The 15,080-nt window shown below is 56.7% G+C and overlaps 2 protein-coding genes across 4 annotated transcripts in view; both read right to left on the bottom strand.

The window, feature by feature from the left end:
* The window catches only part of LAT (linker for activation of T cells), a 419,561-nt gene that overhangs the window by 195,172 nt on the left and 209,309 nt on the right, over window positions 1-15,080 (bottom strand). The gene's annotated exons all lie outside the window — the stretch shown is intronic.
* Window positions 13,957-15,080, bottom strand: part of XPO6 (exportin 6) — a 104,899-nt gene continuing 103,775 nt past the window's right edge. For both annotated transcript variants that reach the window (XM_081819797.1, XM_081819796.1), the window contains one exon: window positions 13,957-14,636. In XM_081819797.1, coding sequence (XP_081675923.1) covers window positions 14,535-14,636 — 102 coding nt within the window. In that variant the 3' untranslated portion in view covers window positions 13,957-14,534. The remainder of the gene's footprint in view (window positions 14,637-15,080) is intronic.

The raw sequence follows: 15,080 nt of genomic DNA, 5'->3' as shown, positions 1-15,080 counted from the left end.
ATTCTTTTTTTTTTTTTTAAAGATTTTATTTATTTATTTGAGAGAGAGAGAGAGCATGAGAGAGGGGAGGTCAGAGGGAGAAGCAGACTCCCTGCCGAGCAGGGAGCCCGATGCGGGACTCGATCCTGGGACTCCAGGATCATGACCTGAGCCGAAGGCAGTCGCCCAACCAACTGAGCCACCCAGGTGCCCGATAGAAACAACATTCTAATGCATACCCCTTAACATAATTCTTTGTCTATACCTGCCCTAATGTCTTAAATGAAAAAAATCTATAAGTACATCCCCTGGATGCTCTTGTGCCACATATGCAGGAAAGTGTGTCATTTAGAGCTGGCTTAAACCATTCAAGGGACACTCATTGGCTTATACAATTGAAAAGCCCAGGGGGAGGTCTTGCTGTAGGTATGGCTTGATCAAGCTGCTCAAAGATGTCAAGGACTTGGGTCCTCCTCTTCAGGCTTCTGGTTTATCTTCTTTGGCATTCACTTCATCCTTCTGCCCTTGGCTCCACATGGAAGTCCCCAGAATGGCTCCCTTGATTCCGGACCTCACATTTTCACAGCACACCAGCTCTTTCTCAGGCAGTGGGGAGGTGCTCTCTCTGGGAAGCCCCAGTACATGGTTCCTGACACCTCACCATGGACTGGGAGAATGGGATGTTCCAATTGGCTTAAGCCAGTCAGGACGCACCCCTAGAGCTGTGTGTGGCTCAGCCCCCACCCAAACCTCATGGCTGAGACTAAGAGGTGGCTACAGCTGTCATCTAGTTCCATTTAACAAACTTGCAAAACTCAGTGGTATAAAGCAGCAACTGTTTCTCATGATGCTATGGGTTGGAATCTGGGCAACCCTGCTCCTCTCTCCTGCCGTCACGCATGGGTTGCAGTTTTCTGATGGTTCGACCGGGGCTAGGGGGTCAATGATGACCTCGCTGGCACATCTGGCAGCTGTCAATGCGCTGGTTGGGGTATCTCAGCTCTCCTCCCCGGAGCCCTTCCCCTGGGGTGAAAGCTGCAAGACTTCTGGAGCTCCACCCCAGGCACGCACATGAGTCCCTTCCATGCATTCTATTGGTCAAACCACCTCAGCCCGGACCTCAGGGGAGGGCAAATAGACCTAATCTCTTGATGGGAGGGGCATGTTACAAAGGGCTGGTAGGTCTGCAGACACTCAGCCACAGGTGATTAGGGCAGAGGCGGGAGTGGGCGGCTCCTTCTGCCCGCAGATGCCCTGAAGACAGCGTTGGTGTCAATCACAGGAATGTTCCCGGGACCGACTCCCGGGGAAGATCTCTGAGATCAGGGGGATTACATGTCTCCCTCGCTAAATTGAGTCATGAAACTTTTATTAAGGGATATAGTTTGTCAACGCCAAGGAAACAAGGCAATTCTGGGCAGACTCATTAAGAACAAATCCTTCTCCAGCAGAGCAGGTGCCGAGTCTGATGGGATTGTGAAATGAGACAGTGCAGTCAGGAGGGGTTTGCAGAAGGGCTGTCTAGCCTGCTAAGTGCATGCAGAGTGCTTTCCTGGGCCCCAAAGACGCAGGCGCAGAAGGACACCCATTTTCCCAAGGTTTCTTTAATGAAGGGTTGGCTCCTTGGCAAACATGAGTGACAGCTGCTTCCATCAGACATGGGGGTGTGTGCCCGGCCACCTCTCCATCAACCGAGGAGAGTCACATGTGACCTTGTCGCTCCAGGAACATGAACCTCAGTCTCTGGCCCCCTCTGACTGGAGGGACAGGACCCACTGTCCCAGCTGGAGAGAGACCCTCTGAGCCCTTTGTCCTCCATCCAGTGACCGCGGCCCAGGGAGCCCTCGCTCAGAAAACTGCGAGGTCATGGACACACAGACTGGCCATCTCAGAGCTGTGTGCCATTGGTCAAGTCCCCCTGAACCATCATAAGATGGGTGTGACAATATCCGTTCGACACATGGAAAACTCCTGGCATGACTTTTTTTTTAGTTTAAGCCAAGATTGTTTTTTCTTGAGCCAAGTTTTGAAATCAAGAGATTTCATACAAACAACTGGATTCTCCACCTTCTCAGGAATCATCTAAAACTCTGCCAGCACAGGGCCTGCATTCCCAGCTGGCAGAATTAGCTGGACTTGAGGTGGTCTCCCCACTTTGCCACACTCCCCGCCACTCCCAATTGTCTTACATCAGACCTACTTGGCTCATTTACACCCCCGACCTAATCCCGGCAGCCACCGACCAGACTTGCCCACCCCTGGGTTAGAGGTTCAGCTCCACTGTCCTCAGAGCTGTACCTGGATGGTCTGCCCTCATAAGTCCACAGCTCAACGTCCAATCTGTGTAGGGAGTGCTCCTGGCTACCCTCCGCCTCCTCCATCGCGTCAGCCATCATGGCCCAGACCAGCACGGAGGACCTGGGGACAGCCTCCCCAGTCAGTTTGCCGGGCTCCAGAATCCAAATCTATTTTAATCGCCGGGGAGGTCAGTGTGCATGCGGCTTCATCACGGTCCCTGGGCTATTTGACTGGAGCCTCCAGCCACCTCCCCGTAAGTGTCTTCAATCCGTCAGCAAACACTCATCGAGCTCGTGTACGGTGGCCCCCACGCCAAATCCAGCCCACCACCTGTTTGTGCTTGACCCGCCCACTAAGAAGGTGCTTTTCACATTTTTAAATAGTTGGGGGCAACAATCAAAATAATATTTTGTGATACTGGAAAATTCTATGAAATTCAAATTTTGGCATCCATCAGGTTTTATTAGAACACGGCCCTGTGGCTTCCCTATCGTCTATGGCTGCCTTGTGCTCCGTTGGCAGAGCTCGGTTGTGGCGACAGAGACAAGCGGCCCGCACAAGTTTGCTGTCTGGCCCTTTCCAGAGAAAGCCTGATGCTCCCCGTCCTGCTGCATTTCAGGCCCTGTTCTGGGTACCGGCGATACAGAGGGGTCTGGTTTCCCAGGGCTGCCGCAACCCATCACCACAAAATGGGCCGCTCCACACAACAAAAATGGACCCTCTCCGTTCTGGAAGCCAGAAGTCTGAGATCAAGGGGTTGGCAGGGCCACACTCCCTCCGGAGGCTCCAGGGGAGGATCCTTCCCTGCCTCTTCCAGGAAGAATGCTGGCACACGTGAGGAGCAGCTAGGGGTCCCCGTGCGGCTGCAGGGGACTGAGCAAGACGGGAAGAGAAGGATTATAGTCTTGAGTACCGTCAGTTGAGGGGCTGCTGTGTCCAGGTCCTTGGCCACATAGCCAGCAGGACGGACCCCTACTGCGATTCGGTTCTTTTTATGCACCCATGTCTCGAGGGGACAATCTCAGTTAATCCCTGACTTGGAAACTGTGATGATTGACCTCCTTCCCTCTTTTATTTTGATAAGTGAACTGCAGTGACTTGTGGGAGGTCACTGAGCCCGTGGGTGGCAGGGCAGGGACCCCGGAGTTACTTCCAGGCCTGGAGCCCCCCGCTCCTCACAGCCCTTCCGTGGAGAATCGGGTTTAACAGACCTCACCCAGATTACAGAACTAACAGCAGGAGGCTTGGGAGGAGCTCAGGAGGGGGCCGCCCGTTGTGTCCAGCTTTGACTTTCAAGGTCCATTATCACAGAAAACACGATGGGCACTCTGCTGGACAAGCCCATCCTGTGTGATCCGCGCCGGGCCAGCAGGCCGGCCAGCACCAGCAGACAGTCTCTGACCGCCTCCCTGTCCCCCAGTCCCTGTCTGGGGCCCGAGGGTCTAGGCCACTTTTAGGCTGCCTGAGTTTGGGGTAGGGGCACGGAGGCCTCAGCAAGGGCTGCCGAGGAAGGGCTGAGGCTCCTGCCAAGCAAGGCAGCGGCGGCGAGACGTCAGCTCCTGCCTGGGCAGGGTTGGGGGACCAGGGATCACAGTGTTGTACTCCTGTGGACCTTCCAATATTGTTTAAAATTCATGTCAAAACAATACCTCATAATATTACCCCCACCCCCGCCTTCTCAATTCTAGCCACACTGGTCTTCCTTCTGTTCTCTACCACACCCCGCCGATTCCTGCCTCAGGACCTTTGCACGGCTGTTCCTCCTGCCCGAAGAGCTCTCCTTTTGTCCCCTCCTGAGAGAGCCTCCCCCCCGCCCCCCGACCATCCAGCCAAAGGTGCCCTCTCCTGGGACTGTATGTGTCCCATCACCAATACAATCTCCTTCGATTGGCACCGCCCGAAATGGTCACCTGTGGTTCCTCAGTTGTTCGTTTACTGGCTGTTCTGTCCCCTCCCCTGGAACGCCAGCTACTGGAGGGCAGGACCAGGCCTGTAGTGCTCACTATTGAGTCCCGCATGCCTAAGTCAGAGCCTGGGGCGTGGTGGATTCTCACTGGTTGTTAAACGAAGAAATGAAGAAGGGAGGGAGGGACAGGCCACCAGGCCACTGTCACTCACCTATTTCCTTACTCCACCCCCAGCAAACGGCGCCCAGGCCTCACCCGCAAACCCGATGCAGGATAGCAGCCGCTCATGGGGGGTAGGGGGGCGCGAGGGGGAGGCAAGCAGGAGAGGAATGGTGAAGAGCCACTTCCAGACGCCGCAAGCCCTTCTCAGCCCAGACTCTGTGAGGCGGCCAGAGAGGGCTGCCGGCCCCGCTGCTCCCTGAGACGCTTTGCCTCAGGATGTGGCAGGACACGGTGACCAGGAACACAGGCTCCCGTGGCAGGCTCCTCTGTGTTGGGATCCCCGACCCATCACTTGTGTCCTTGGGCCGGTCACTTAACCCCCGCTGACTCAGTTTCCTCAGCTTGCCGGCTGGGTGGTGGCTGAGGCGGAGGCTCTGCGGGCCCACACGGCTGCCCCCGCCAGCAAGAAGCCTGGGCAGGAGCTTCCTCAGAGCCTGGGGAGGTGAGTGATGCATTTTTATTTTCAGTCCCTCACCCCCGGAGTGGGGTGGAAGATGCGGGTGTGTATCAGTTACCCGGGGCCATGATAATCCTGTATGACAAAGAGCCACAGAACGTCAGTGCCCACAACAACGCATGTTTATTTAGTTCAGGAATAGCAGCTCACTGGGGCCGGATGATCTAGAATGAGCCGCCTGGAGAGCTTTGCCGACCTCCCCTGGGCCCACTCGTGTGTGCAGGGGGCAGCTGACGTCCTCCTGCTCTCAGCTCCACCTGCTCACCTGTCTGGGGTGGATCCAGGCTGGGTTCAACAGGGCAGCTCGCTGAGCTTGGCCGGCCCGCTCGGGGGTCTGCAGTGGGCTGATGTTGGCAAGCTAGGCCGGCCTCGGCTCTTCCCCACGGGTTCCTCCACCCCCCTCCTGGGACCAGTGGGGCAGTCCTGGCCGACTCTTCCTGACAATGGCAGACAAGGACACAAGCACGGGGTCTCTGAAGGTCCGGGCTCAGAACTGACCACTGTCACTTTCACTTACCGTGTAAGCCCAAGTAAGTCACAGGGCCAAACCCAGAGTCAAGGGGTGGGAAATAAATTCCTCCTCTTTAGTGGAAGAGATGCAAGCCACGAGGCAAAGGGCAAGCGTGGAGGGGGTAAAGAGCCAGCACGACAGTGATCTACTGCACAGTGCTTGGCTACTGGAATTTGGGGGTACACTTGGGAACCTGGACATCAGTGGCATTTCTGGCCCAGTGACTTTTGAAGGTGGGAGGCCCATTGCAGGTGTCCAGGCCCCTAGTTGATCTTGATCTGAAGGCACTGCACCTGGTGGGACCAAGGGGAAATCACCTTCTTTCCCTGGGGCCCTCAAAAGGATAGGCAAGGGCCCCCTTTGTCCCAGCAGAAGTTAGAGGAGGAGATGGCATCAAAGGACCACTCTGGTGACCACAGAACTGAGGGGTGGTGCGGACTCCTGACCTGGACACAGTGCTGAGGACTGAGCCATGCGAGGGTCAACTCAGTGCCCGAGGGATCCTCTGCTCCGGACTGACGTGGGCCCCCATCTGTAGGGACCTTGGTGCCTCCAAGCCCGAAGGAGCCGGTAAGCGGGCGAGGGTGGAGGAGGGTGCGGTCGAGCCAGATGCGCCCCCGCAGGTGTGCACACAGCAGCCCTGGGGCCCGGCTCTGGGCTCTGGCTCCTTCAACATCCCTGGGAGGAACGCGTACTGAGTCTGCTTTGTAGACAAGGGCCCAGCACCAGAGAGCCTAAGTGATTTGGCCAAGGTCACACAGCTGGGCCGACGGACGTGCGCTTGGATGCCCAAGAGATCAGCCTACATACAAGGGAAATAGTATCACTTCGAAATAGTAAATCTATCTAATTCCGTGACTTTGGTATTGTTTTTGTTTCTCTCCCTACCCCCCTTCCCCAGTTTTACTAACTGACTGGTCTAATTGACTTAGAACTGTTTCTATTTACTTAGGGGTGGGCGTCGGCACTACGGTGTTTCCAACATTTAGGGTCTGACCCTGCTGTGAGGAAGCAGGAGCATGGGAACTTGAACCCAGATCTGCCCGAGTCTGACTCTCACCTCCTCAGTGAGGTCAGGCAGACTCTGACTCCCACCACCAAGCCCTCAGACACCCACCTCTCCGGCTGCCTCCAGAGGGGTGGGGACTGGGAGAGAGGAAACAGAGGGTGCCCCCCGCCCGCCTCCACCTGGAAGGCCCAGGCCTGAAGCCTTGCACCGCGGGCCCCCCGCCCCACCGATGGGGAGGGTCTGTGGGGCGGGTCTGGCTGTAGGAGGCCTAGGGATCCAGAAATACTTGTGTGGCCACCTAGTGGGTTCTGGTCACCTTGCAGCTGCCCATCGCTTTGTGTCTGGGGAAAGTTCTTCCCTCAGGAGTCCCGCCCACCCACCCCCCAGGTGTAGACGGCGATTCTCGCGTCCCAGCCCCCCTTTCACCAGATGTGCCTACGTAGGAATCCAACATGGGAGCCAGTCAAGCCGCTTCCCGGAGCAGAAGGCCGAGCGTGCGCGGTGAAGGACATCAAGACTTCAGAGGCGGGCGGTAGGACGGACTGGCGGCTGGAGTGTAGCCCCTGGTGGTAGAGCTCCAAGCCTGATTAAGGATTCCCTGAGCAGCCTGATGTCCTCAAGTCCCGCGGGTGAGCACGGACATATGGCAACAAAGCACCTTCCCCCTGGTTCTTCCGAGTGTAAGCGGCTGGCCACAAAGCTCCTGTCCCCTCAAGTGTGTGAGTCCAGGACAGACCCCAAAACTCGGCCCCTGGGAGGCTGAAGGAAACTGGGGGATGGGAGGGAGAGAGAGCAGACAGACCAAAGGAGGGGGAAGGGGACAGACCACATGGAGAGAGGTCCAGGGGCCACCACCCCCATGACCTTCACCTGTCGTCACGTCCAAGCTGCCGGAGCGAGGACTGGCCAGTGAGCCTCGGACCCCTCGGGAGCCACAGTGATTGAGCTTCTCATGGGTGTCCCCTGAGGACTTCCTGTGGGTGGCAGCCAGCATGTTGCCGTGGGACCGACCAGCAGAACGGATGTCCATCTGGCTCTTCTCACTGCCAACTCCCTTTTCAACGGCCATGGATTCTCCAGAGTTATCTAGAAGGGCAGTGGGGGTTGGCTCCAGGGGGTGGGGTGGTTGACAGCAGGAGGGAAAGTCCTAAACCCCCAGGGCCCCCGGGAGGACCAGAGGGGGGCTGCTGAGTCACCTGAGCCAGGGTGGGGGGGATGGGGCCGGTTCCCATGATGGGAGAGGAAAGCTGAGGCTCCTCTCATGAGCAGGGGGACCCCAGTGCTGCCCAGAGCAACAGGTCCCCCGGGGGAGGGGAACAGCTGCAGCCCCCACCGCTGGACTGGTGGGGCTGGGAAGGCAGGGGGGCTGCTCCACACCCACTACAAACAGCCCTGAGACCTCAAGGCCGCTCCTCTGATCTTCTACTCCGCTGACAGGGAAGGACGGTGGGGGCCGCAGGGGCCAGTGACAGCTTTCATTAATATTCACCTACTGCGTCCCGCAGGAGACCCGTACAGGTCAGATGTTACAGATGGGAGCACGGCCTATAGACTCACGGAGCCTCGGATCCAGGATTGAGTCCATTTTGGATATTCAGGCCAGCCCCATCTAAGAGTGGCCTTTTGGTTTGTGGGTCTAAAATCCAAAACAAGGGCTAGAGATCCCTCCCACAACCCCAGACACATAAGCAGCACCCCCTTGAAGCCACCTTGGAAAGAGGAGGGATGAAGGGAAAGGGAGATTTTTTGAGACAAGACAGTTTTGATGGGGAGTTTGACAAATCCACCATGGACAGCTGTGCAAGTTGTTCACTGTCCAAGAAGGCCTGGCTGAGGGGGTAGGTCCCAGCTGAAATCGTGCCCACCCTCCACCCTCCTTGGTACAGAGCTGCACCTGCTCAGAGGAAGAGGTGCCTTTCGGAATTCGCATAAAGCCCATCTAAAGTTTGAACTTTAACTGAACATTTTATCCAGAAGAACCCGTTTTAAATGTGGAGAGAATGGGTTCTGTTAAATTAGCACATTTTTTTAAAAATACATTTTTCCTGCCACCCGTTTTTCAGAGCAAAATGAGATCAGTTATAGAAGGAGGAACATTTTGTGCACATCTGACTCCGATCAGAGTACAGAGTACATTTTGTCCACCCCCCAGCACGCATGTGTGTGCATGCACACACACATCCTCACGTAAAGCCACGTGGCACACAACAGGATCCCCCTCCCTTTCTGGAGGACAGGACTCCTGTGCTTCGTGCCTAGTCCTTGACCCAGTACCTGTCACAGTGAAGACCCTCAGCAAATGTCCAGCGATGAGCGAAAGGACCGGACCATAAATTATACGTATCCTTGAGCTAAGGGTGAGTCCGACGTGCATCGTCACGGTGAGGGAAACCTACACAGCTGGCCCTGGATTCCACAAGCCCCATCCACGTAGAAACCCCAAGGACCTTTGCCCTCAGTGGGGCCGAGTGCCCAGGGCCTCCCCGATGTGCAGCCCCGTCTGGATCACCTGCAAACTGAATTCTGCAAACAGCTCTCAAAGCCCCTGGAACATGGGGGCAGGGAGAGCAGGACCCCTGGCTATGGAGTCCCACCTTACCGTGCGCCAGGAAGCAGGCCCCCTCCTCACGCCCACTGGCTTGACTGCCCACCGCACCTCGAGAAGAGATAGGGCCCAGAAAGGGAAGGGGACGGGATGGGCAGGCACAGTGAATCCAGGACCCACCACGGGGACCCAGACTCCAAGCTCTCAGCTCCCTGTTCTTCAAAAAGCTCAGGCGCCACCTGCAGAGTGCCTCAACTCAGGTCTGTCACAAGGCAGAAAACAGTAAAGTAGCCATAGTGCCTCTGGCAGGGAACAGAGCAGGATTTGGAATTCTCCAGACTCGAGCCCTATAGACCTGAAAGTGGACCCCAGCTTTGCCAGTGATGTGCTGTGTGGCCTTGGGCAAGTCACCACCCTCTCTGAACCTCGATTTTCTCATCTGTAAGCTTTTGCTCTGAAGGCAGGGAATCCTAAGGGGGTGGGTGGGCACCTGCCAAAGGCAAAGCCGGCTGCATCTGGGAGGCAGTGACAGCCTGTCTCCTCCTGTCTCTTCCCGCATGGAGGAGGTGGGAACCATTTTTGGAAATGCCACAACACAGATCATTAACATAATAAAACCCCCACAGCTTCCTCTGGGCTCCCGGCACCTCCCCAGGCAGGCTCAGCAGCGAAGATTGAGAAGGTCTGCCCATCTTTCTCTGGAGTCTCAATCACTCCTACTTGAGTGTCCTTCCGAGGCTGGAAGCAAGGTCGCCGCCACTCCTGGGGAGCTCAGGAGTCATCGGCTCCCGCATGGGAACACAGGGGGGGAAGAGGAAGGACGCGGACCTACTGGAGCCTCTGGGCCTCAGGCTCCACCTCTCCAAAATGCGGATTATGTCTTCCTCAGTGGCTCCAAGAATGACCGTGGTTCTCTCTCTTGACTTCAGGGAGAAGACGCACCTTTGGATGAGCCTCTGGTCTCAGGCCCCAGCTAGCTGCAGACACCAATGTGAGTCTGAGAAACTAGGTCCCAGATTAACTGCCCACAGTGTTCCAGAGGCCACTTCCACCTAACTGGCCCGCCGTGGCTTAGGCTGAAATAGCCAGAGAGAGCTGGGGTCTCTAGGGACCACACAGCTCACCCAAAGGGGTGTGTGCGTGTGTGTGTGTGTGTGCAGCTAGTGTTGTTTATCTCCAAGGAACATGTATTATTTCTATAATGAAGCTTATTTTTATTTTTTTAAAGATTTATTTGAGAGAGAAAGCACACGCATGCACGTGAGCGGGGGAGGGGCAGAGGGAGAGGAGAAAGAGAATCCCAAGGAGACTCCGTGCTGCGCACGGACCTGAGGCGGGACTCGATCCCACAGCCCATGAGATCATGACCTGAGCCGAAACCAAGAGTTGGATGCTTAATCGACTGAGCCACCCCGGCTTATTTTTAAAATCTACCCGTTGCCAAAATGCCCACCTGTGTCTGGTCTATGTTTCACTTCAATCATTTTTCAGCCCACCCCCAGCCCACCCCGGGGAAGGCACCCAACGTGGACTCAGCAAGAGCTCCCAGTGCCCTTCAGGGTCACCGGGGCTCAGAGCCAGCTTCAGGCCTAACCCAGCAGGCCGCATGACCGTGCTATCCCACCATGCCATCCCACCCACTCCAAGGCTGGAGCCAATTAATTAACATGGATTTCTACAGATGTTTCCAATGATGCAAGCAGGGAAGAGCGGAAAGGGGAGCCCTTGAGCTAAAGAAATCCTTCACTGAAGAGCTCTTCACTCGAGGGCTTTTCCCTGAGGAGCCCTGAAAAGTAAGGCTTGGCGTTGGAAGCAGACACCGAGAACGTAGCTTCGTTATGTTAAAAATTAGAGTGACTCCAGACTTCCTCGTGTGAGGAGAAACCCATTTGGATGAATCTGGAAAACCCTCAGGCACTCGACATTTTGGGGCACCTGCTGTGGGCCGAGCCCCACCCCTGCCTTCCTGTGGGTGGGCCCACCACAGGTGCCGTGGGGCAGTCAAGGCGATTCAGGGGCGCTCCTGAGAGGCGGTCAGGGAAGACCTCTGCTTTGCCCCGAGCAGGTCCCGGAGACGCCCCAGCACCGTTAGGCCACATCCTCCCACGTGCTCGCCGCACAGAACAGGACGCTGCCCGTCATCAGCTGTGTGTCTCCGGGCTGGTGACCACGGTGGGCCCTCCGATGAACCAGGGGGCTGCACCTGAAGCTGAAAGGAAGCGCGTGCCCCACCCATTTCCCCATCAAAGCTTCATGACAATTTGGCAATTTGCAAAGTCTCCAGGCAGCTCCAGCCCGCCGGCCCACCTTCAGACCCCATCGCCCCTGTGTCCACACCCGTTTGCCCACCGGGGAGCTCCTCCACACCCTCCAGGAACCGGCTCGGTGGTCGTCACCCTCAGTGAGGCCCCCCTGATCCTCGGCTCTCCATCCGTTTCCTGGGCCCCCAACCCCCATCACTGCACTTAGCACACCTCTCGGCAACAAGCTGTCTGTCCGTCTCCTCACGGGCCTGCAAGTCCTGGCAGGCACCAGCTGCCTTATTAGCCTCTAAGTCTTTCACTTGCAACCCAGCACCGGGCTTAGACAGGGATTCCGGAAATAATGTTTGTTAAATTCACTGTCGTCAATCAGGGTTCCTGTCAAGGCCCCGGGAGTCAACTAGAACCATCAGCACCTCTCTTCTCCCTGGTCCCAGCCAGCCTCCCTGCGGAGACGTCACTAGGGGATAACGGTGGCGCTGAGAAGTGGGCAGGAGAGTCCCCAAGATCCACAAAAAGCAGGGGCTGATTTGGTCAAATGATCTCAGCGGAGCCTTACAAGCTCAGACATTTTGCAACTCTGAAGTCTAACTTAAGCTTCTTCAGAAGAGAAATCAGGCCTAGCAGGATCCATCAGAAGCCTCGAGAACATGTGTGCCGTCACCTCCACATGGAGGACGAGGACCCGTGGAGACCATCACACAAGCACGGAGATTCGTGTGCACTGATGCTCGCTGCAGCAGCAAACGTTTGCAATCAGAAAAACTGTAAACAAAGCATGTCCCTGGAATGCCCTCCGCCATTAAAAATCACGTTCTAGAACAGTAACACGGAAACGGTCACAGCGTGATAATGAATAAAAGAGCCTGCAAAACAACACGAGCTCAATTTTACAATGAAAAAAAGGAAAAGGAAGAGCAAAACCATATATGTTTGTACGTATTTAGAAAAGAAAATTCACCAAAATATTAACAGTGGTTTTCTCTGAGCAGTAGGATTAGATGACCTTTTTAGCTTTCTGCATTTTTCACTACAATATTTTAGTCAGGAAGAAATAAAAAAGGCTATGGAAAAGAAAGTTGACCCTCTGTGGCGTGAGGCCGATGGCAGACAAGTGGAGGAAAAGGTTGGAAGTTGGAAGTGTTTCATCAGACACCATCCCAGAGCCAGTGGCTATGCCTCGGATGGATGTCACTGATGGGGACAGACCATCGTGACAGCCTCCCTGCACTCAAAAGGCGGCAGAGCAAGCGGCCCACTCGGTGAAATCCTCGGCATTGTCAGTCCACGGCCAAGACTGACTAAAGGCTCGCTGGGGCCTCTCCCTGGCCCCTCCCTCAGAATGCAGTCTCTGGGTTTGTCAAGGGCCTGAGAAGACACCCAATTCCAGCCACACTCCTTAAGGCCTGCTCTGTGCCGGGCCCTGCAGGTGGGTGGGGCGGTGCACACTGCAGACAAGAGGGATGAGTCAGGGGAGCACAGGGGAGCAGACCCTTTCTGCAGGTCACCCAGCCTCTGCTTGCACACCTCCAAGAATGGGGAGCTCACTACAACCCACACAGCTGGAGCCATGCCCAGCAGTCTAGAAACAAAACTGCTGGGCCCACCTTATTCCCTGCAGCCTTTCCCCTACCACCCCAAATCCTGCCTCCTCGAGTTCCGTCCCAGCTCTCAGGCGACAGATCCCATCGCCCTTCCATCTGCCGGCATTCAAAAAGCCCTTTCACCGGCTCAGGCGTAGACCACACTCAAGCCTTCCCTCACAGGCAGGTGACATGGTATTTATAGCCCAAGAATAATCGGATGTTAATTCCTTTCTGCAAAAGAGCGACTGGAGTTTCAATTTCCTCTTCTCCGAACTCTCAAGTGGGGCTAGCTGCAGCTGGGAGGCTGTGATTGACACGCGCGCGCACACACAGCCCAGGTACCCCTGCCCCCCCAGCCCCCCACAGTGATGCTAATAAAGGCCTCAGAAGCAGAAGCCATCAGCCCCCCCAACTCCTTCCTCTCCAGTTCTACCACCGAGCCAGTGGCCACCCTCACTGCAGGTGAGCAAGCCTCTTGCAGCCAGGGCTGGGATTCCACATGACAATCTAGCCTCGTCCAGGGGTGCCTGGCTGGCTCAGTCAGTGGAGCGTGCGACTTTTGATCTCAGCGTTGTAGGTTTGAGCCCCACGTTGGGCGTAGAGATCACTTAAAAATAAAATCTTAAAACAAAACAGAAGAATCTAGCCTAGTCCTGTCAGTCTGGTCACCGGGACCCTTAAGGCAGGAGGAGCTGCCGATGCGTCATCCCAGCAACCTCAGGACAAGCACCACTGCCACACACGAATGGCTGACCAGGCCCAGCTCTCAGACACACCACTGAGCCCCGAGTGCCCTCTCCTGCGCAACCTCTCCTCTCACACCCGCCACCCACTCAGCCCTCTACCCGGCTGCTGACCTCCAGCGAGACTTCGGTCCACCGACGGGCAATGCCTGGCTGGGTCTCTCGGGAAGGATCCATTCTCTAGGAGGAGGGGTGGCAGACCGCACCTGGGCTCCACACCCACCCGCACCGCCAGGTGAGCCTGGGCCCTGTGTCTTCCCGCAGCTTAACGGAGCGGCTGTCTAGGAGACCCCACCCAAGCTGGCCCTCCTCTGCGGTGCTCTCCCGGGGCCCCGCCGCAGGCCCCGACCTCGCTGCCCTGCTCCCCACCAGGATGGCCCTCCACCTGCACATGGCTGGGGCGGGGGGGCTGAGTGGAAAGACGCTCCCTGACTAGGGTTTATATAACAACAACATAAGCATTTTATTTTTTCATTAAGCTTCTTAGTATCACAATGGAATGATGAGAAAACAAGAACAAAAAAACCCACAAGTCTGCAAATCTCTGACGAAGAGCAGAGACTTCAAGGCAATCAGAGGGGAGGGCAGGAGAGGCTTGACAGAAGTGCCAAAACAGTTCCAGCATCAAGTCTCTCCAGGGCCGGCTGGGCCGGGGGCGGAATGGTGAGAAGGTGGCACTGTCATGAGCGGTCCTTGGCGTTTCTGCCTCGTGGCTGACGTCCGTGGGCACGGCGCGGACCAGCCCGCAGGATTCCCTGGGGCCTCCCTGGAACCTGGTTGCACGACCCTCCGCCCGCTCCCGATGCCCTGGGCACTCCAACCAGCGCTAAGATGCACCCTGCAGCCCGTTCGGCTGGGTGGGCAGCAGGAGAGAAGCGTGGAGAGGGGCGGGGGGCAGGCACCGCCGTCCAGGGTGCGAGAATCCAGGGAGCGGCCGAGGCCTGTCCGGGCGCCGTCCGTGGCAGAGGGCGGAGGGGAGGCGGGTGACAGCCGGAGCTCGCGGTAAGCAGGCCGTGCTAGAGCTTCACGGTGCCGGGGGGCAGGCTGTCATTGCAGAGTCTGTAGTAACGCAGGTCGTTGACCAGCCTGTGCACGTTCTGGGTGAACGAGGGCAGGTCCTGGAAGGCAGGGGCACAGATGCAGCCCAGTCCCACCCAACACCCCAAATCACCCCCCAACCCCACCCGAGCTACTTCGATCCTGGGGTGGGCCTCAGAAGTCTGCAAAAGCTTTATGATAGTCAGAATATCTACACCCATCATGCACCACGTGTCAGCCAAGGCCCTGTGGGAGCCCACCACAGGCCAGCCCCTGCCCCAAGCAATCCAGATGCTAAGTCACTCCACCTTCACCACGAGCCCGCGGTGCAGGTTTCGTTAGTGCCCCCGTGTGAAGGGTGAAGAAAGTGAAGCACAGAGAGATTCCGAAACTTGCCCCAGGTCCCACGGAAAGAAGGGAAGGGGATCCAGACTGGACTTGCCCGTGAACACAGGTATGTCTGCCAACGCACACCTCTCCTTCACCCCAGCCGGCCGAGCCGCAGCCATAGACTCCTCCCCCAC

Source organism: Leptonychotes weddellii, chromosome 5 (genome assembly GCF_054177405.1).
Source record: "Leptonychotes weddellii isolate Sample4059 chromosome 5, ASM5417740v2, whole genome shotgun sequence".
Classification (NCBI taxonomy): Eukaryota; Metazoa; Chordata; class Mammalia; order Carnivora; family Phocidae; genus Leptonychotes; species Leptonychotes weddellii.
The sequence above is the reverse complement of the archived record's forward strand: the minus strand, read 5'-3'. Positions and strand labels throughout refer to the sequence as shown.